This window comes from Protopterus annectens, chromosome 11.part0 (assembly GCF_019279795.1).
Source record: "Protopterus annectens isolate FY-2018-M chromosome 11.part0, PAN1.0, whole genome shotgun sequence".
NCBI lineage: Eukaryota > Metazoa > Chordata > Ceratodontiformes > Protopteridae > Protopterus > Protopterus annectens.
The window spans coordinates 800,602,712-800,627,031 of record NC_056745.1 but is presented as its reverse complement, the minus strand read 5'-3'; the positions used below and the strand labels follow the sequence as shown (position 1 = coordinate 800,627,031).

The following is a 24,320-nucleotide window of genomic DNA, read 5'->3' as shown; positions in this document are numbered from 1 at the left end:
TACTTATGTGTGCTAATGCCAACTCTAGATATTAAATTACTAAAAAAAAAAACTTTGTAATAGTACCATTAATTAAGACAAAAGTTCACTGAACACACACAGCACTAAACAGGCTCAACAGTAAATTTTTGCCTTACCTATGAACACAAGCAGGTACATACTAACCTCTATAATGCAATCTTGCACATTTTCACAACCACCAACTTTTCAGTCAGATATTCATTTTCTTATATACTTTTACATATCTACACTATAAAAAGCTTGAATTCAACCAAATGTAATTCGCAAAGTTGGGCAATCACACATTTGTGATGCTGCTCAATATTTATTACTAATTTATGTATTGCTTATGTATATTGTTAACCAAATGAATGACTATAGATATGTCCACGTTTTATATATATATATATATATATATATATATATATATATATATATATATATATATATATATATATATATATATATATATATATATATATATAAAAATATCTGGGAACACTTCACAATGCCGAAATCCTGAAAGATTGAATTTCATATGGCCGAGACCATATGTTTGAACTTTCGGAATCCCGACATTGTGAACAGAGATCTGCATACAGCATGGAATGGGAGATTTCCCTTTTTCTCGCTGTAGTGTGATATCAGAGTTGGAATATTTAAGTAGCGGGGGGTGTTGTTTTTTTTTTTTTTTCGGAATTTCGATATTCCAAAACATCGATCATATGGTCTCAATCATATGGAATTTGATGGTCTATATTTAATCAGCGAATGCTTAAAAAAGCAAACACTGATTCATTGACCCTATTTAAGCGAAAGCTTACAATCCTGAACACTCGGAATAGCAATTTTTTTCCCAGGGAAAAAATAATCGATGTTCCACAAAACAAAAAAAAATCTCATAACAGTATATAATGTGGGGGGCTGTGCCCCCCCACACCCCCCACTTAAATATACCAACTCTGAGATCGCACCACAGTGGAGGAAATGGCAAATTCCCGAAACCGGCCCAGCGATTTGGGAAAAAAAAATCGCTGGGCCGGTTTTGGGAGTTTGCCATTTCCTCCACTGTGGTATGATCTCAGAGTTGGTATATTGAAGTAGGGGGTGTGAGGGAGCCCCCCACATTATTTATTGTTTCAAGATTTTTTTTTTGTGGAACAGCAATTTTTTTCCCTGGGAAAAAATCGCTGTTCCTAGTGTTCAGGATTGTAAGTTTTCGCTTAAATAGGGTCGATGAAACAGCGTTCCCTTTTTTAAGCATTCGCTGATTCAATATAGACCCTATATATATATATATATATATATATATATATATATGTATATATATATATATATATATATATATATATAAATATATATATATATATATATATATATATAGATATATAGATATATAGATATATATATCCATATGTGTGTGTGTGTGTGTGTGTGTGTGTGTGTGTGTATATATATATATATATATATATATATATATATATATATATATATATATACACGTGTGTGTGTGTGTGTGTGTGTGTGTGTGTGTGTGTGTGTGTGTGTGTGTGTGTGTGTGTACATATACATATATATATGCATATATATATATATATATATATATATATATATATATATATATATATATATATATATATATATATATATATATATATATATATATATATATATATAGATATATATATATATATATATATATATATATATATATATATATATAAACATGTCTAGGTATACATAAATATTTGAGGTGCTTAGCCTTAACAGAATATAGCAAATGAACACTGAACATTGCTGCTTTGGGCTGTGATGATTTAGTGGCAGCAAAATACAAAAGACAGGAAAGAGTTAGGGATATGACCTCACTGACTTTTAGATGCAAGTCTCTCTCTCTCTCTTCCCATCTTCACTACATGTAAAGATTTTTTTTACTGCACCTCAACAAACACTACAAGAGGAAAGGCAACCTGCCTGGGATAACTGCTAAACTAACCTTCAAATAAATAGTCTCTCTACTTGAAGGAGCAACAGTGGGTTTTCCCTTGAATCAGTGAACACTGTGAAATATTCACTTAGCACATTTCCGTTAGATAACCTCACACACACACACACACACACACACACACACACACACACACACACACGCATGCGAGCACACACACACACACACACACACACACACACTCACTCTTAATGTATTAAGCAAAGATATTCAACTATTTGTCTTGCTATGTCAGGGACTAAACAAAAATCTTCATTTCCTGACTGCACACTTTAGCCGAAGTTGGGTTGTGATATGACTCTTTTAGGATAAATCTGGTGATTAATAGATGAATGGAAGATAAGCAGTAGAGATCTGTAGCCCAGTGAGACCAGTTTCTGTGTTTAAGGAATTTAAAAAGAGCAGGCAGTTCCAGTCTTCATGAGTGGTTTTCTCTTTCAGAGAGTTTTATAAATAGTGACAGGACACCAGATACCCTAACTCTCAACTTGCTTACTCAGAACTCCTGGACAAAGCCAAAAACATCGCAACAATGCTTACATATTACTCTAATTTACATAAAAGTTAATATAATGACAGGTTTTACATCAGCATGCATTTTCTGTACAATAATCACTGCAATGCTTGGAAAAGGGGACTTTTACCTGACTACCTTTTATTTTCTCACTGGGATGGAATTATCTTTAACAGTGTTAGTCTGGAATCACAGCCAGTAGATCTCTTTAGAAGACAGTAAGACAAAGACCAAAATATTTAATTTTCTGCTGCTGCTCACCTCACAGGTGTATATTACGTGGTTGGCAGTTTATTTTTTTAATGGTTCTTTACTGTTAGAAATGAGTACTGTTATGTTTTGCAACACATCTGCATTATGTGCATGAGGGTAAAAACCTCAAAAAAATGTTCATATTCAGAAAATTTTCTAGGCTTTAAACAAGGTAGAGAAAGCAATGCATCATTCCAGTGGCATAGTTCATCTAGTACCTGGTGCCATTCCTCAGTTTGGTACCCCTCAACTCTAAGATGAGGAGGGGGGAAAAAAGGTCAGTTGCCTACTCTGTGCAGGAGCAAGCTAAATCCATTTCATCCTAAATCCCAAATAACTTCATGAAAAAGGTCCTATTTCAATATTTAAATTTGTAGCAAACCATTTGCTACATTTGCAAGTGGCTTCCTACATTTTATACTCCACAGAAAGTACTGAAGTGCTTCAGTCCAGACTACATAATGACTACTGGCATTCTTCATTTCTGTATCAGCATTCAGAAATGCTGGAGCAGAAATGACAACATTCTGGTACAGAAATAAAGACTGGTATTACACTACTGACTGATCTGCATCTCCTAATTACCCCCCCCCCCAATACCTTGTGCCTAGTGCAGCTGCCCCCTTTGTCCCACCATAGCTATATTTCTGCATTACACAAACATTTTAAAAGAGATAATTGTGCTTCATATTTCCTTTCCAAGTTAATGAACATATTAAACATTCTGCTCTATGCTGAATGAAAAAATACTGGCCTAATTCAGAAAATGTTTTGCTGCACTGTTTTAAGTGAATTTGTGCAATAAGCTACAATAGTTCTTTGTTTAAAACTATTGTTTGACTGCATTGATTTTAGAATTTTCTGTATTTAAGGTTTGGATATGTCCGTTAATGTTTTTGATTTTGGTCTTATTATATTATACTTTGTTGCATTTAAATTTTTGTTTTACTGCCAAGTGTTCCAGATATTGGCCAAAACATTATCCAGTCCTATTGTATGTTTTTTAGGCAATGCCAATCCGATAAACATTCCACCATAGTAAACTCTATACACAGCAGGTAATGGAAGTTAGGGGGATGAGAAGGCAATGGTGGAGACAGCAGTAGAGGATGATTATGCCAGACAAAGATGGGTGCAGTATGCTGTGGCACTGGCAAAGAGGCAGTGGCTTGCGCAGAATGTCAGAAGACAGTAAACAGAAGCAAAGCAGATACATTACAGTAATAATGTTGCATGCAAAACCAAAACGAGGCTATGCTTATTCATAGGCTGACCACGTTGTGCATCAGACATAGGCATAATAATTAACAATGTGCAAAGGACAGGGCACAGTTATCATCATTTATACAGGTGGGAAAGACAGCACAGTAGGGAATGTCTTTCACAGGGAAGTGTATGAGTGCTTAGGGTTATGAAAGTAGAACATGATAGTATGTCCTGTCATTTGGGGCACTTTAATGTAAACCTCTTTGATAAGGAAGTGTGTGAGGTACTGGGTGCTGCAGTGAGTGTCAGTCTGCTGGGATACAGCCAGAGCAGTAGTTGCAGCACTGTGGCTTGATCCATTGGGCAGTGGAGGTTTCAGCATCTCAAGCATGCCTCTGCCTATGAAGGCTTGCTCTATCAGGAGCTGCTCAGGGCATACTATGACACTGCTAGATGCTTTCCACTGTCAGCAATGTCTGCTATCAGAAGTATCACTGTGGTAATAACCACACCTACAGAGACAGCTCCTTCTGGGTGTAGACACCTGTACAAACAGATGTAGCCTTGCAATTACTAGCACTGTGGAAGTAGGATCATTATCATGCACATTCATCAGGGCTATGATCTGTGGATGTGCCAGATGACCAGATTTTTGGGTGGCCCCTCCCCCCTTGCAGATTAGCCAGAGAAGATATTGCATGTTCCAGTGTCTATCTAAGTCTATCCAAGAAATGCCATGCAAGGGACATGCACTCCATACATCATCTCGCACACCCTTCATCATCCTCACTAACTCTACCATGGCTGTAGTGGCACCAGCTGTTGCCTCCATAATGGCCCTAGACTAAAACTATGTTGCATCCACTGACACTGCAACCTCAGGGGGAGGGCAGTTGCCATGCCTCTAGTGTGCACCATTATCCACACCCTTGCGTGGACCTCTTTGCTCATGAGTGCTAGTGGCAGATTCTGGCATCTGTCCACTTGGAGCTATAACTTTTCTCTAATTGTAATGTCCCCATTAACCTGTCCTGCATGAGTCCATTGGCATAGAGGCTGAGTCTATGGTCTTTGCTGGTGATGCAGTAGTCACATTCTTTGTGTCCAGGATATATTTTGTACTCCCTGACTAGGTCAGCTAATCCCTACTATCATTATCAGAGGCTACAGATCCACCAAAATAAGGTAAGAGTAGTTTCACAGTGCTGGTGCTGGACAAAAAAATGACCAGTGAGTACACCAAATTACAAAATATCCCATGTAAGTATGACTTTGCAATGAAAAGTATAGATGCAACAAAGTTTTAGAAATATTAACATGATAACAAGAAGTACTTTAATTGCATACCTTGTGCATATGGCTGTGGAGGCTGAACTCCTGATGTACCTGTATACCATGAAAAAGGCAGTTTTAATAATGTGGATCATGGCTAAGGGTGGAAGAGGACCTAAAGATATTCTTACACCAGGAGATCTTCAGTTGATTGTCTCTGTGGTCATGCCAGCTCTGCCCTAACATGTAGTAGTACACTGTGGGACTCTGTTGAGGTGCTACTCCCTCTGAGAGATGACAGGAAGTCCTGCATCTCCATGAGATATGCCACACTTGATTGCTTCCCACCCATTGCCCTACATTCCCATGCCAGGAGTTGAGCCCTTATTTAGGTAAAACATTGACTTTTGCCACAACATCATCCTGAGTATGGTCCTGATATGCCTGGTCAGCTGCATTCAGGCCAAAGTGCAATTGTCGACAGAAGACCTGGAGTAGTATCTCATTCTCCCCATCAGAGAACTTCAGCTTGCGGGTGGATTTCTCAGCAGAAGTCCCAGAATCAGCAGTGTGTTTCTGCTTTGTTTTTTTAAAAATTGCTCTGTAGGTGTGAAAACAGTGGAATTAGCAGCCTTGTTCCTGTACAGGCCTGCCAAATCCATACATGATTACTACCCATTTGGTCATAAAGCATGCTGTTTGTGTACCTGAGGGTTAAGTTTCTTTGGTCACTCTCTTTATTTAAAATCAGTCACATATGCTTATGGAGCAAATATCCCTGACAAAAGTTACCCATACCATTACAAGAGACTAAGGTGACATGACCGTATTTCTGAGGATTAAAATAGTTTTGCAACTGATGTGTCTGTACTGTATACTACAGACACAATTATTCACTGCAAGTGCTGTCAGTATCCCATCAAAATGGTCCAAATTGTGCAATGAGTATGAGCACCCACTCACTGACAAACATCTCTCTTATTACATCCACAAGTTCCATAGAAGTAAAAAGCAGCCACATTTGAAACAACAGACTTGTAAAAAGTATCACTTACCTTGTCATAGCAGAACTATATATTTGCTCAATCAGTTCTTTGCTTATTCAACTTTCTTTGCTTCCAAACTTGGTTGGTCTACAGTTTCTATAGTTGTTTGATGAGGCCCTCTGTTTATTGATTCACTAATATCATGTAGTTTCACTTGTCTGGGTGAAAAGATTATGTTAATTAGGTCTTGACTCATTATTTTTCTGAACTGATCAATTTGCTTGAAGAGCACATGCTTGCTAACCATCACGCTCAAGTTTTCTCGATGCTGTGCACGTCTGACTCTCTGTGGGCAACACTGTAGAATGTATGCATGCTAGGTCAAGGCCACAACTCTAGGGGGAACTGTAATTCCAAATCTGTCTGTAAAGGGAATCACTGTGATTGATTTCTTAATAGCCCATACAGGTGTGGAGAACTGCAATGTTTCACACCTTAAAGTGCCATTGTGAACCCTTATAAACCTATACCAATAGTATTTTAGCCCACCATCCATCCCACAAATGAAATACTTATCGATGCTTGTCAGTGCTTGTCAGAACAGACCCTTGAGACCTGTTTTGGGTGATAACCTTCTTCCATTTCAAACTGAAATTATTCAAGGATGAGACATTATGACTGGAGAAGAAGAGGATAGTGTTCTTTTCTGAGTATAAAGGTTGTATGTGAAGGAGACAAAAATCTCTCTGTACCTCTTCCCTCAGGACTTGAGAAAGAAGCTACTTCAGGAGGGCTATCATGAGCCTCACCATAATACTGAAACCTATAATAGTGTAAACCAGGCTGTAATCGATGCTACAGGCATCTCAGCCAAGGGGATCAGCACCTGTTAAACTATATCTTCCCATTGACATGGGAGGTCAGGATTGTGGTGCCTCATGTCTGTGTTATAATGACACCATTGTTCCCTTACATGGGATGCCAGTGTGGCATGTGTTACAGCCTGGGCTACACTATTAGTGGCTTGATACTGTAAGTATAAGTTATCTTAGCCACATATATAACCTGCCACTGCATACCATCCATAGATATTACACAGTGTTGTATTTCTCTTTATAGTCCCTGAAGGCATTTAAGTGAATAGGCAGCTACATCGGAGGAGAATAGATCATGTAAGTATGTCAGGGCGAGCATACTTTTTACAGAATGTGCATCTTATAATGTTTACAGTATTCGAGAGTCATTTTCAAAAAGTATACCTTTCAGAAATCACTGCCACTTCTGTGATAACTGCCACAGGAGAAAGGCAGCAGTACATCCTGCCACTTACTTGTTCAAGAGGGTTAGGATATTAAGGCTGTGCACCCAGATTATGAGGATGTGTTTGGGATCACCCCCACACACACACACACACATGCACACATTTGTATTATCATGCTTTAGATTATGCTCATTATACTACCCAAAGTGGGAGCTATGCATTAGCAATATTTTTGGGATGGTGTACATCAGTGTTATGGACAATCTTTACCTTCACTTACAACCTGTCAGTAAAAGGTATGTCTGAGCTTCTTTATTCCCTTGTTTATACACATTTGCCTCAGGCATACTATTACTATGTCTTGGAGTACAGACTATCATTAATTTGTCTACATTAATCCTTCACCTTTTAGAATGAAGAATTGATGGCCCTGGGTTTAGACGCCCACTTACTTTTGTATGATAACAATTATGTTAACTTGGGAGGAGCATTTGTTATTAATTCATATATTGTGTCACTTAGTTAAATGATAAGTAAATATTAGCTGCATTTTTTCACTGTATTTGGATTTCCGGCTCCCCACCTTCTTTGTCATTTCTATTTCATGCATTTATTTTGTTTATTATTGTATTTTTCCCATTTTGTTTTACCATTATATGCAGCAGTATCATGACCTATACCCATACCTCTGGCCAGGCATGTCACACTCCTCAACAGGTGACACTGCCACCAACATCACCACTAGAAACACTTAGCACATCAGGGTCCCAGCCAGCTACAGGTAGCCGTGCACCAGATACTAGTATTATTGTACCCACCAGTAGCAGTATCAGTGCAGGGGACACCTCTGTCACCCATGAGTAGCTGCCAGGCATTCTGGGAAGATTATTGACAGGAGGTTGGATGCCCGAATGGGTAAAAAAGGGAAACCTCTTCTGGTGACTCATTGAGCATGTCCTTGTACAGCACTGTCTCCATTATCTGAAAAAGAACTTAGTAGTGACAGTACTCATGAAACTTACACTGTGCTGCTACTGACAGAGACTGCAGCCACAGACACCCCATCCTATCACAATACTGGTGTTTCCCTTTTCTATCCATGCCAAGCCCTGTTGGTTGTGTAATCTTCCCCAGAACATTACCTTCCATCTGTTTGCCTGCTGTCTCCTTCATCACTGTTCCTCTTACCTCATTGTTTTACTATACCACTGCCATTTGTGTCTGCCTTCTACAACTGTCTCCCCTAACCTTCTTATCTTCCTCTTTCTTATCTTATTTTCTTTTCAAATCTGCCTCCTATTTATGCATAAAAAATGGTTATCTCTTCCACAAACAAATTTCTCCACCTTCTCCTCTTCCATTCTGCTGATTCCTTAGTTGCTCACCCATTATCTTCCTTCTGTTCTCCCCTTTGTTTCCTTCCTCTTTCCATTTTTTCCCCTATATTCTTATTTTTAAACCTTTAATCTGGTCAAAAATAGATAAAGAGACTTTAGGCATGCCCAGCTAGGACTTCCAAATCACTTGCCTTTTGTGATTGGACTGTGCATTGAAAGTTGCATTGAACTCCTTTGCTGCCCATGTAAAACTGCCAAGCACTTAAACTGCTCATTGTATATCAACGAGCTAGGCTGCCATGTTCCACGTATATCCATCTACTTAGTACAGCCACTGTATTGCACTACATATATATTGGTTTGGCCGGCACCAGCCATGCACATGAGCTGGACGTCCTTGTGCAGTAACTGGCCCTTATGACATGGGGTACAGCTATCAGGATCTGAGACATTCACCTTGCAAATGGATATGAGTACTTTTACAAGTAAGTGAGGAGCATAGCCGGCCTTAGGCATAGGCCAACTAGGCGGCCGCCTATGGAGCCGCTCTAGCAGGGGAGCTTTCCAGTAAACTGGATGGTGTAAATAGACCAGGATGGGGGCATCAGGTGGTGTGTGTATGTGGGGGGGGGGGGGTACTGTGAAGCTCTTTTGCCTATGTCACCACTTGACCTAAAGCTGAGCCTGGTGAGGAGGAGAGAGAGAGAGAGAGAGAGAGAGAGAGAGTGAGCTAGGAGAAAAGATAATACAGGTAGGGAAAATATATGAAAATACAAGGTGTTAACTGAGATAAAAGATTATTAACAGCACTGATAAAGTGTCAGAGTTGGAAAGTGAGCAAAAAGGGGTTTGTAAAGTAAGGAATGTATGTATACAAGAGAAGACAGAGTATGTGTATAAAGCAGCTAGAGAAGGACAGATTTACAAATTACAAATGAGTATTAAAAATATGTACTTTGGCAGCATAGCAAGCGAGTAAAGTTTTCAGTGGTGGAACAAGAGATGGTAGTAATTAAGGGATTGGGGACAGTAAATCGAAATATAGATCTATATTTTTAGGAATACATGCATTTGGTCGCACAACCAACTTGCAAACGTCTGTTTTTCCGAACCTAAATGTCAAATTTCTAGATGTCGAACAGTTTGAATGTCATAACAAATTCCGAATTCCACATTCTCGACTGCTCTACCACCTAAACAAGCACTACCATGGGTTAAAAAGGGGAGGATGTTTTGCAGATCGACAAAATTGCATTCACAATGATGCAAAGTCACAGCACTGCTTTCGAACATTTTCCGGTCGGCTATCCACCGGCTGACCAAATGTGTGCATACCATATTTTTAAATATACAGTTATGTTTTTTATATATATATATATATATATATATATATATATATATATATATATATATATATATATATTTATAAGATGATCGGTGTTCACAAAATCACAGCAACAAACACTGACAAAAATTAATCAGCACACATATTGCCGATACTAAAGTATCCATACTTCAAATACTGGAAAAGGACTATAAAATAAGAACATACTGTAGAGATATATTTTTTTTTTTTGCAGGGAGCTATATTTCCCATGATGGGGGCACAGATTCCTACACCTCCTGCTACTTATATACACCACTCTGAGACTACACAATAGCAGGGAAAAGGCAGATATTTCAAAATCACTATTACAGTGATTTTGCACTGGCACTGTTGATCAGAAGATCTGTTGAACAAATGGAGCCAACATAATAGATGTTGACCAGTAACACAATGACCATTTTAGAGGGGAACCATATCAATGTATCACTGAGTATAAACCTTCAATATCAAAATAATTAATAAAACAGTTCATCTTACTTTTTTTTGAAGGGATCAAGCCCAGCTGAATCCCCCACAACCTTGCTAATTACATATACGAACTCTGATATAACAGTACAATGGGGAAAGGGCAAATTCCCTAAACCCCATTGTTGATATATATATATATATATATATATATATATATATATATATATATATATATACATAAATATAAATATATATATATATATATATATATATATATATATATATATATACACACATACATGTGTGTGCCTGCGTGTGTGTCTGTGTGTGTGTGTGTGTGTGTGTGTGTGTGTGTGTGTGTGACCTGTATGCGTTTTTGAAATGGGCAGGCTGTTGACAGGCAGATGAGGTGTCAGTAGCCATCAAGAAAAAAACTTCATCAGGTAGTGCTGTAGTCATCTCCATCTCAGTCAACTTTAACCTAGTGTTTCTGGCTGTGGTCATGTAATCGTGAAGTCAATCTAATTTTATATATATCAATATCTATATCTATGTCTGTATCTATATCTATCTATCTGTATATATGATTTACCTTCAGTTGGTCGACTACTATGAATGTCAAAATCCTGAATCTAAATAATTTGAAATGAAAACGTCAGCTAACTAGTATGCATGCATGCACTGAGGTTGCTTTCCGGGGCATGAAAATATTATTTAAAAAAAAAACGTAAACAACATCTCCATACCTTCTCCATCTCCTCCATATATTAACTCTGTGATCAAATGGTCTCCAGGGGAAGGGAATATTCCCTAATCTCAGGATTGCTGACCCTGCATACCTATTGACTATATAGTTGACCAAATGCAGTCGATTAAACAAATGTCGACCAAACACCCTGTCAACCAAACCAACTGAACCCATATGTGTATATTTAGTTGAGCATTTTCTCACTCAAAGTCATTTGATGTTTAATGGTTAAATAGGTTGAATGTAGCTTAGATTCATACATACTGCTAGAAAAAAAGGATTTCTACTATACTAAAAGGATAAAACAGCCATTTTAATCACATATTACATAGCCAGCTCATACATTTCAATCTTGCACATAAAATTAATAAAAAATGTCCCCATAAAGTGAAAACTATGCTTATATAATGATGATCTAGTTTCTAGTACATTTGAGTGTGTTTGAGTATGATACAAGAAATATTTTTACTATAATCACAAAACAAATTATTTGGAATAAGCTATAAGTTATATTCCTTTATTTTAATAAGAATCTGACTGGCTTTAAGGCAGGTCTTTAAAAGTGAAAAAATTGTACAATTACTGATTATTTTCTTTTATGTTTCTTTAGGCTGCCTTTTCTGATTTTCTACAAAGAAGTTCAAGAGATTTAGCAAAGCATGTCAAAGTCGTGGTAAGTTTGCATTGTTCAAAACATCTGTAAATGCTGCATTTTCAGAAGGTTAGGGTCTGACTAGATTTTTCACATGTGACATCAGTGAACTAGACTTGGATACAGATTTGGAATAAGAGTAGCTAGATTTGTACATTTAGAGTGGATTAATGTTTGACAGAGGTTAGCAATCTGACAATGACTGACACTGGCACAATGAGTTCAAGGATTTATGTTGACACTGATGACTTGTTTCTTGATCTTATCTGACCCTCTATTAGTAAAGGAGGAAAACTGCCCACATATACTTTGAGTCCAATAGAAAAGCCCTGATACAATTTCTCTGAAACATGTCTGATGCTCAGAATTATTTACAGAGACACCAGTGCAGTCACTCTCTCTCACACACACACACACACACACACACACACACACACACACACACACACACACACACACACACACACACACACACACACACACACACACACACACACACTCATTCTCGCAAGCACACACACGCACAAGCGCACACACTCATTCTCTCAAGCACACACACCCACACACACTCAAACACACACGCACACATAAACATACATATAGCCTTGTAGTACTTATCTGCTGTGGGCATGGCTAACAAACCTAATGCTGCTATAGACTGCAATGGATGTTTACTGTGAATCAAAAGAGTTCAGTCTTCACTGCAGTTCAAGATGCTATTTTGATAATGGTATACAGATAAAACATGGCTAGTTCACATTAGCTGTACCTCTGGACTGCCGCATTTTCTTTCAGCTATATCAAGTAAGACTGCTGTAGTTCTGCTTGCCAGAATCTTCATACTGCTGTGGTTCTTAGTCTTTGAGTTTATTCCTTGCAATACACTAAGCAATCCTAAATCCACCATTGCTCAGAGGTTTACATGTTTCTGAATACCCCCCCCCCTACACACACACATACATACATACTGACTGTCTTGCCTTGCTGAGTTATTTCACTAAGAATTAGTTTAAAAAAAATCTACTGAGTCACCACATGAAAATGTATCACTGTTTCTAACAGTTCACACAACATATAATCCATTGACTTAAAAAGGTGCCTAGGGCAGTTCTCCATTTGAAAAGCTAAAAAAAAAAACTTTTTTTCTGCTGAAACTGTGGAAGACTGTTTATCCTGATTGAATTAATTACAACTTCTAAGCTCATCGGGGTCACCATTGATTATTATCTAAGATTTGGTACTCATATTCAGAACATCATTAAAGAAACTCTTCAAAAGCTGGATCTCCTTTATCATGCCAGACCATTCCTAAGCCAAGAAGTGCATTTAACCACTGCTTTTGTTGCTAAATCTTCTTTCTGCATCCATATCATTTATTAACCATACCACTACCATGCTACATCAGAAGAGAGTTATAATAATGTTGCTAAATTTGCTACTGGTCTGACCAGCAGTACTTAACCTTGCATATCTCTTCAAAACTTTTAAAAAATATAGTCAACTAATATGGCACACAAAATCCTAAATCAATTAGAAAAATGTCTCAATGTAACTCCCCTACTTAGATGGTATCCCCCCACCAAACATTGCACTTAAAAGACAAGCACCTACCCCCAGATTCAGCAAACCCTGCACGGTGTGCAGGAGCTTCAGGAGGTAATATGTCTGCCATGTGATCCAGGAATAAGCTGCAGGGACATGCATGAGCGCTCCTGTACTATTCCTGCATGGATGCAGCTCCTGTATGCAAATTACCCCATTTGCAGATGAAAAAATATGCAAATGAGGTGAATTTGTGATCCAGGAAGCTGGAAGCCAGCCATGCCGGACTAGTGTAATCTGCAGAAATGTACTCAGTTAGTAACCGAGTACATTTCTGCAAACTACAAAACGGAGCCAAGGCAGTTCCAAATAAAGGGTGTATATAATGTGTAAAGCATGCCAATGGCCAAATATGTGGCCACTGGCATGGAAAACAGTTTAAAAAAAATAACTTTTATTATTTTTTTTTAACCAATTTTGTCTGTTTAAGCATAGGGCAACGGTGCACAAACAGGATCGGGTGAAAATAAAATAACCTGAAATAAGCATTCTAACCAAAATCACTATTTTTCCATTATACTCAATGGCAGGCAGAAAACAACATGGTTAGTGAATAGTGGTTGCTAAGGGGAGAGGCTCACTGTGGGACCTGTAACTATGCATTAGCAGGCAATCCTATGCAAATGAGGGGAATGATACTGAATCCCAGATTTCCCCTCAATGCTAGTCAGCACCCAACAGTGTTGGTGTAGGGAGCTTGGTGCAAGCCTAGGAGCTAGCTGACATCATAGAGGGGTGTGTCAGGCATACTGTAAGCGGATTAGAGCCCTGTGGCTTGAGTTTGCCCTTAGCTTAGCAGAGCTAAGGGGGTGTGTATGAGGCTGCCTAGCATTCCTTACATTGCTTAAGCGGGTGTGCACGGCGCACCGGGTTTTAAAGGAAATAAAAAAAAAAAAGTAAACCAGGAAATAGCAGCTCTGTGCACATTTGAGCACTGTGTTTGCTCAGCGCATCCCCGGGCTTAAACAGGAAGGCAATGGGAAAGGAAAACAGTAGTAGGAAGGTAATCTAGGAGAACTAGCATAGCTGACAGGTGAAATGTATCACAATCAGACAATTACACAGGCAGTAGACCAGCCCAGAACACTACTATAAACTATGCAAACACCTTTCCCTCTGTTTTTTCCCACATACTGTACACCACTGGTGTATACAAGTGGGGAAAGTTTAACAAACAAAAACAACAAAATGATAGGGGCTGCAGTAGCTATCATACCTCAACATGTGGAAGAGGCTGAGGGTGGTGAGGATAAGAATGCTGTCGACCAACCCACAGTGAGGAGACGGAGAAGAGTGTACATGCCGAGGGTAATGTACCGGGGGCTACATGAGCTGGAGATAGTGGAGCGCTATAGGGTGGACAGGGACCTCCTACAGCAAATTGTTGAGCTGTGTCGGCCATGCCTGACACACAGAACTAACAGAGGGGAACCCATCCCAGTGGATACCAAGGTATGTGTAGGCCTAAGAATACTAGCCACAGATACCATCCAAGGGCCAACTGGGGATATCATGGGGATCTCACAGGCATCAGCATCCAGGGTACTCAATCAGTTCCTGGATGCCATGTCAGCACATGCCGGTGAGCACACATATTTTCCCAACACCAGTGAGGTGTTGGCCAGCAATATGCGTCTCTTCCACCAAACAGCAGAATACCCTGAGGTAGTGGGTGCTACAGACTGTACACACATACACATCAAAGCACCACCCAGTGAGCGGGGTAGGGTCTGCATCAGCCGCAAGGCCTTCCCGTCCATCAACTTCCAGGTCGTGTGTGATGCCCAGGGCATTATAATGAATGTGTGTGCTGGCTGCCCTGGAAGCTATCACGATTCCCACATCTGGCATCTAATGCAGCTCTACCAGAGATTTTCCAATGGGAACATCCCTCATGGTCACCTAGTGGGGGATGCTGGTTACTCACTGGAGCCATGGCTGATGGCACCCATCAGAAATGCACACTCACACCTGAACAAGAACTCCATAATGAGGCACACACACAGACCAGAATTATAATAGAGTGTGTGTTTGGGATGCTCAAGCCATGGTAACGGCACCTGGACACATCCGGTGGAGCCTTTCAGTACTCACCAGCTACATATACTCAAATTGTCATCGTATGTGCCATGCAACACAATATGATCCTGTGGAAACAGCTGCAGCAGGAAGAGCACGGAACAGGGCCACACAGCCTCCCACCATTGCCAAGGCCTACACAGGCACAGAGTGACTCAGAGGAGGAACAACTTGAGTCTGCCCCAGTAGGCAGAAGGAGGCATGCCAAGTATGCCCTGGCCTTGGCAAAGAGGCAACGCATAGCACATACAGTGACACAGTAGGGACTCAGAGAATGACACCTCTGACTCACACATACAGTAAAAAGGATGTCAAACATGACACTACCTGTGCTCAACCATGTATAGGGAGTGTACTACGTGCATTCGACATAGGCAGCCCTTCAGCACCATCCTCAATACTGGCACACCCACAAGGTAAGTCACTCTTCTTACCAATTGCTGAATGGAGTAATATGTATTGTTACTTGTATCTATGGTATGGATGTGAGCATGCAAGGGAATCTGGTGGCTGAATGGGCTGCCAGCAGATAGTAGACATCTATAGTGGCAGCATGAGATCTGTAACAAATACTGGTGTCACCACAGTAGCCGGTACCACACATGGTGACAAAACCCACTACAGGAAATGTGCTGGGCCACACGTGTGTCCATATGACACACACATGCCAGTCAGGGAGGGTCACATACCCAACAACAGTCTCAGCCAGCGGGACAGGTGTAGACAAACACAAACAAAGGCTGTACTAAGGCCTGTGAAGGATGGCTATGGGTAACCCCCCCCCCCAGGCCTACACAGACAGACTACATCAGGTCAGGCAGTGGGATGTTAGTTCTGAATGGTAAGAAGTCAGAAACTGATATGTAGGTCAATCAAACCTAAGACCTGTAGTATACTGATATGCCTCTAATCAGCATGATAGGTTAAAATACAGAATGAAATGGAGTACCTGACATACCAGTACATTCATAGCAAATGTGTACAAGTGTCAGGTGTGCCCCCACCCAATCCTATGTAGAAATATAGTAACAGTCTGGTGTGCCCCCCATCCTATGTAGAAATGTGGAAACAGTCAGGTGTACCCCCCCAATCCTATGAAGAAATGTAGAAACAGTCAGGTGTGCCCCCCAATCCTATGTAGAAATGTAGTAACAGTCTGGTGTGCCCCCAATCTGATGTAGACATGTAGCAGACAGGTGTACCCCCCAATCCTATGTAGAAATGTAGTAATAGTTTGGTGTGCCCCCCTCCAATCCTATGTAGAAATGTAGAAACAGCCAGGTATGCCCCCACAATCCTATGTAGAAATATAGTAACAGTTTGATGTGTCCCCACATAGTAACAGTCTGGTGTGCCCCCCATTCTTATGTAGAAATGTCGAGACAGTCAGGTGTGCCCCCTCAATCCTATGTAGAAATGTAGTAACAGTCAGGTGTGCCCCCCAATCCTATTGTAGAAATGTAGTAATAGTCTGGTGTGCCCCCCAATCCGATGTAGACACATAGTAACAGTCCAGTGTGCCCCCCAATCCTATGTAGAAATGTAGAAACAGTCAGGTGCCCCCCCAATCCTATGTAGAAATGTAGAAACAGTCATGTGTGCCCACCCAATCCTATGTAGAAATGTAGAGACAGTCAGGTGTGCCCCCCAATCCTATGTAGAAATGTAGTAACAGTCATATGTGCCCCCTCAATCCAATATAGAAATGTAGTAACGTGTATGTGTAGGTATAGTACCAGTGGAGCACATATTACCTGAGGTGACCAAGGTAGCAGGATAGATTGTAGCATTTGTACAATATGCAGGTATGCGTGTGTTAGGTTGGTGTGTGTTTCATATTGTGTGAGAGTCAGTATGTATGCATGGTGAGGTTTGACCTGCTGGCCATTACCCAGTACTGCCAATGACAGGTTCAAGTCCTCACAACTGCAGTGCCAAACACAATGTTCCCCACTATAAAACATTCTAGCAGTAAGCCACTGTAAATGTATGGTGGTAATATGTGCCACCATCTGAAAGATGGACATGGCATGACTGTTGGGCCAGATATGCATGCTGTACACAGGGAAAGTACCCCAGACAGACAGTGCATAATGTGTAACCATGAAATGGACACACCCTTTGAATTATGCATACAGGTTTGCATCACATTATCTGGCCTTGTAGTAGGGAATACCAATGTTGTCTGGCTAAACACTCGCAGATCACAATGGTCATAGGAATGATGTATTATGAAACAGCTGATGTCCCTGCACAAGCCAGCATAAGTGGAATGCCCCATGCATATCTGTGGATCAGATGCAAGTAGTGTCAATAGAACACATACACCCAGCTCACCCAAACACCACCCACAGGTACCTCTCTGGTTTTATCCCTGCTGTTGGGAATGGGTACAATATGACTCCCACCTGTGTATGGCAATAGTGAAAGAATGCAGCATGCAGTGCAGGTGTCCCATGCAGGTGTGTCCCTAGCTGTAAGAAGCACCCTGCCAGCATCCACACCACCTGATCAATACTGACAGAAAGTATTGGCATGAACAACTAGCACACCTACCCTGTCCCCCAGGGTAATATACTGTATGGCAGTCTGGTACTGTAGAACAGAATGCAATGGCCTGCTACAGCTGGCCTGCATCACTATCAAATGGCTTACAGTCCTCTGCCAAAGGCCTGTGTCTCACCCGTACTGCCAATGTATGTTATGTCATGGACTCCCAAATAACAACATAACACAGTCCACAGAACCCATATGCAAGGCCATGTGGACAAAACACAGTAACATGTCCACATTGTCCCACTGAATGAACTGTGGACCAACGCCAATACACTGCTGTGATGAGGTGATAACTATAGGGAAAGTATCAGAGAATTTTTGTATAATGTATGGAAGAGGATAGAATAATTGGGGGGGGGGGCATGGGCAGCATGGAATGTGCGAAGTCCGAAACACAGCCCTGTGCACATACTATCCTTGGCTGCAAACACAGAAATGGGTGGCTACAACCCTGCCCATACACAACAATAGGGGTAATGTCCTGACTTATGACCCCTGCCTCTGAGTAACCTATGTGAATCTGTACAGCTGTGAGGTATTGCCACAGCAAGATAAGGCCATACTGTAATGTTGATGGATGTACAAGTATGGGATCCTCTTCCACCACTGTACCAAGGTGCTGAACCAGTTACACAGACCCAGCAGCAAGTGTCTGCAGCTCCCTCTCCAGAATGGCATTAGTTTGCAGGAATATGTAGGCATTTGACCACAATACTGGACAAAGCTGCATTCACACTGTGTTCCCCAAGACATCACTGCGAGCAAAAATGTTTACCTGACAGTCCTTGAGGACATAAAACATCACAGTATATAACACTACACATGTCTGAATATCTCTGCTAACACCAGGACCATGTAGCAGAAGCAGCACAGATACAATTACCTACAGTACCCACTATCCCTTGCCCAGTTTGACCCTATATTGCCAACTGATCTACAGATATCCTGCAGAAACAGTTTGCTAGCTGTAGGTGTAGAACACAAAAGTCTGCACTGAAGTACAATCTACCTGGAATGCATCCACACATTCAGTACAGTAGGGCATACTGGGCATGCTCCCACACTTAGAGAAATGAAGGCAATGTCAGACAACAAAATACTGAAAGCTCATACTGGGCATGCCCACACACTTAAGGAAATGAAGCCCATGTCTGGCAACAACAGTGGACCATACATATCTGACAGTATACACTCCTCAGTATGCACCAGTCATGCTTTGCTCACACATTGGCTAGGAATACACACATATATCCAAGGACAACACACTATAATATGCCAAAAGTACACATACATAGATGTGTGGAAGAGAGTGACAGTGACAAAGAACCTTCCATCATGAGGTCTGTCCCACCCAGCACACAGCCAAATGGCTACAACCACATGATGTGTAAATGTCACTCACCGTAGAAATTAGCCTCTGGTATCCCTCAGCATTATAGAATATGTGGTGCTAGTGCTAACTGTGCAACATGACTGTATAAGGCAGTAGTCATCTAGCAGTTGTATACACATACCTGTGGAATATAAATGTGTGTGTGCCTGAGTGTGGTGTGTCTTCCTCTAGATGAATGGGTTATGGCCCATGCACACACACTGCCCTCCCCATAGCCCTACTGTGGCAAGCCTGCTGATGTTAGTCACTGTGAAATACACCTCTGGGGAAGAGATAGCCCAGTAATCTCTGTGATGCATCCAATAATTACATAATGCTGTAGTGTGATACAGTAGTTAAGTAGGAGTTCTAATCCCAGACATGGCAACTGTGTGTGTGTGCAACCGTCTGTGTAGAGAGCAATGCTTTTTAAGCTAGTCACACCCACTACAATTCAAATGACCTACTTTGGCAAGCCTGCTGATGTCATTCACTTTGAAATACACCTTTGGGGAAAGGGTAACCCAGTAATCACTATGGTGTGTCATATAACTGTGTAATGCTGTAGTATGATAAACTACTTAAATAGGAGTTCTGTTCCCAGACGTGGCAAGTGTGGATGTTTGTGTGTCTGTGTTTGCCTGTGTAGGGAGCAATGCTTTTGAGGCCATTTACAGTCAGTACAACCTCCATTGACTTTCTTTGACAAGCCTGCTGATGTCATTCCCAGTGAATACACCTTTGGAGAAAGAGTAGTCCAGTAATCTCCATGGTGCATCCTATAACAGCGTAATGCTGTAGTGTGATACAGAAATTTGGTTGGTGTTCTGTTCCCAGACATGGCAAGTGTGGATGTTTGTTTGTCTGTGTAGGGAGCAATGTTTTTGAGGCCATTCACAGTCACTACAACCTCCATTGCCCTACTTTGGTAAGCCTGCTGATGTCATTCCCAGTGAAATACACCTTTGGGGAAGGAGTACTCCAGTAATCTGCGTGGTGCATCCTATAACTGTATAATGATGTAATATGATAAACTAGTTAGGTAGGAGTTCTAATCCCAGACATGGCAAGTGCAGCTGTTTGTGTGTGTGTTTGTTGGCCTGTGTAGGGAGCAATGCATTTGAGGACATTCCCAGTCAATGCAACCTCCATTGCCCTTCTTTGGCAAGCCTGCTGATGTCATTCCCAGTGAAATACACCTTTGGGAATGAAGTAGTCCAGTAATCTCCATGGTGCATCCTATAACTGTGTAATACTGTAGTGTGATAAACTAGTTAGGTAGGAGTTATAATCTCAGACATGGCAAGTGTGTGTGGGTTTGTCATTTGTAGCCTGTGTGGAGCTGGCTATGAGTGTGTAACAACTGGACTCATTGTGGAGTGGATTTTGCAAATTTCTTAAATGGTGGGCCTATTATATGTCACAATGTCCACCTTACAAGGATAACAGATGTGAAATAGCTGAGAGGCTGGGGTGCCAATCCATACCCCTACATGTGACATCAAGGCCTGGCAAACAAAGTAAGCAACCCTTGTATTACCCAGAGAACAGTCTCAACCCATGTTTCATACACAAACACACTTGCCTAGGCAAAACCACTTTGTTGGTAGTACCCTGCATATTTCCCACAGATGGTGTGACTGCAGTGGACTACAGAGGGCATGGTACCCTGTCCCATCACTACAATAGGCACATAATTGCACCTTCACTATGTTCCCCACTGGACACCTGCAACAACTGTGCTGCCATCAAATGTGGCCTACAAAGGACATATCATGCCTTAAATACATGCCCTGTATAGACAGGTGCCACTGACACAAGAGAATACCTGTATCATGCTATCAATATAGGTGCAAGGCCAACCTGGTGTCCATTACCATTTCCTGCCACATGAGGCCAGGACTGGCACATCTGATGATAAGAATCTTGGTACACAACTTGGGCCAGACACCTCAGGTATAGTTTCATATGTCACTGAACATGCATGTGGGACATGTGCACATCCCAGACACCATCCATGTCATTGAATATAGAACACATACATGGCAAGCATTGCACACCACTGTCCACACACAATAGTAACCCAGTTGACTGGATGGTGAATACAATACCCACCTGTGTGAGCCAATCCAAACACTACACCCATGAGCCACACTGCAGACCATTGTCATGTGGCATGATGGCAAAGTATACTCTTCATCTAGCCTTGTACAGCCTTTTGGAACAGTCAACCACTACACACCTGTGAAGCAATGCATCCATGCATGGCAGTACTGGCACCCTGTGTCTGTGTGTGTGGTGTATGACACTTTTGACCACATTCACACTCACTACAACTCCCACTGGCCTACTGAAGCATGTTGTCTGATGTCAGACACCTTCACATGCCCTTTGCTCATATAACACCTGGATAACCACTGTGGTGCCTGTGATACCTACACATTACTGTATTGTGACAAACTAGCTAGTTAGGAAGGAAGTCTATTCCTGACCCTGCCAACTGTGTCAATGTGTGTGAGTCTCTGAGAGATTGTAGCTGTGTTGACATTGACACCTGCTCATGTGGACAGGCACGTGTACTACACCTACCTTATTGCTACTATATCACTGCTGCGGATGTCACTCACCATCAGATATACCTTTGGACAGCTCCCCAACATGTAAGCTATGTGGCGCATGCAATAACTGCATAGACATGTGATAGCAGTACATAGTCAGTCAGGGGTTTGAAACCCTGTACTGGTAGTTGTGTGACACAAACATGCTTATGTTTTACTCTCCCACCCCCTCCCTGACTTACTTTGTCTCTGTCTGTCTCTCTCACTCCCTGTCTGGTGGATGTGGAGAAGTGCACCTGCTTTTCTTAGGCAGCAGATTGTGTTTTGTAAGTGATGTTCATGATCAGCTGATGGCCTCTGCATGAATTGCAGTCCCCCCTAGCTGATTGCATGTGAAACAGCTGTGGTAACATTTCCATAGCCAATTGCATGGAAACACAATCCAATATCTAGGAACATCATGCTGGTGTTGGGCCTTTTCATTCACTGTGAGCAGGACTTAAATCTGGTGTTTGGCAAACAACATCACAGATGGTATTGGGATTTACCTCTGACAACATACACTGTGGAAACAGGGCAACAGACAGGAGGGGGATGTGACAGACATGATTACAGAATATAAGTGTTGCTCTTCTGCATTTTGAGTAATGTTGGTTTAACAGGGTGTGTGTGTGGATATGGCTGGTCTACATGATTTAATACCTGTCATGACAGGGTTATGTGTTTGAGGAAACTCCCATCTGTAGGGTTATCTGCAGACTGGGCAGTGTGTAGAGCCTTTTGTTTCTTGTGTTACTCACAGAACACCTAACTGAGAACTGCAGAAGCATAGTGTAAGGATTGCAGTCAGTACATGGTGACAGCCATGAGAGTTACTGACTTCATATCCCTCATAGGACATATGTCACAACAAACCCTGGTATGACAGCACATATATGAGGTTATCACAGCAACATGCCAATATTGGGCCAGTGTTTGTAGCTCCAGCCACAAGTCTGTCAACCTTTGTACTTATGTCATGCAGTAAGAGGTGCATATGTTTTGTACACCATTATTTATTGACAACATACCTGATAGCAAGCCAGTCAGATATCAGACACCTAGATGTGTTATGTATAGCAGTGGTTGTTTCTGAGGACATAACTTGGGCATTCTGCAGTTGTGTGTACAGTACTGGGGTCTGTGTATTTATGGTGATTGTCGACAGTATGTGTATTGCACATACATACTTTGGGTTGTGCACAGACTGTGGTAGATGCTGTTGTTCTTGGTCCTGTACTATCTGATGTTACATGCTGTTCCAGTGTATGGTACCCTATTGGCTCCCATGTCTGTAGGGCCAGACACACAAGTGTTCCATACCACAGACAGGCATCGGACCACACTGTGTCATGACCCAGTGTATATAGGGTTAGTGTGTGAGTGGCACATATGAGGATGGTTATCCGACAGTCCATATAGTGTCATATTAAGCTTGTGTACCATATATGGCTGTGTTCACATTGGTTGTGGGTATGCATGTTCTCATAGGTGTCTGTCACTCTGTGCTGTGACATGTATGTAGAGCCTGCTATAATTGCAGGTACATGTGTATTCTCCCATACAAAATGTAGTCCAGTATTGTGGCAGTCTGTCTGCAGTTTACACAGTGCTTTGTGACATGCCTAGCAGCCTAGTGTAATTACCCAGTGTGCTGTTATGTCCAGTTATTTGCAAGACATACTGCTGCCAGGCAACCATAACTGTTGTGTATTTCTGACAAAGGAGTGGGATTCTGTACAGATGTATGTCACTAACTACTGGGTAATATGTTGCCATGTGACATCTGCACCACCAGGTATTATGTGTCAGGACAGACGTGTGGGCATATGTAGTCCAGTATTTATGTGATATACCCATGTACATGGCTATTAACATCCACATTGTGAGGCATGGTCCACATGTCTCACATGAAGGAGATTTGTGAACATCTCTGGACTGACCACAGCGTGCCAGACTGTCCACATATATTGGGCATATCTCTGCTGTAGTCCATAGGATCATTAATGTGCTAGCAGTGGTACTGTACTATGATGTCCTTAGGATGTCTGGCAGTAGCCACTGGTGCACATGTCAAAAGCAGATG

General features: G+C 41.3%; 1 protein-coding gene across 3 annotated transcripts in view; it reads left to right on the top strand.

Moving 5' to 3' along the window:
• The window catches only part of DGKI (diacylglycerol kinase iota), a 5,490,864-nt gene that overhangs the window by 1,918,333 nt on the left and 3,548,211 nt on the right, over nucleotides 1-24,320 (top strand). For all 3 annotated transcript variants that reach the window (XM_044088223.1, XM_044088222.1, XM_044088221.1), the window contains one exon: nucleotides 11,987-12,049. In XM_044088223.1, the coding sequence (XP_043944158.1) occupies nucleotides 11,987-12,049 (63 nt within the window). The remainder of the gene's footprint in view (nucleotides 1-11,986; nucleotides 12,050-24,320) is intronic.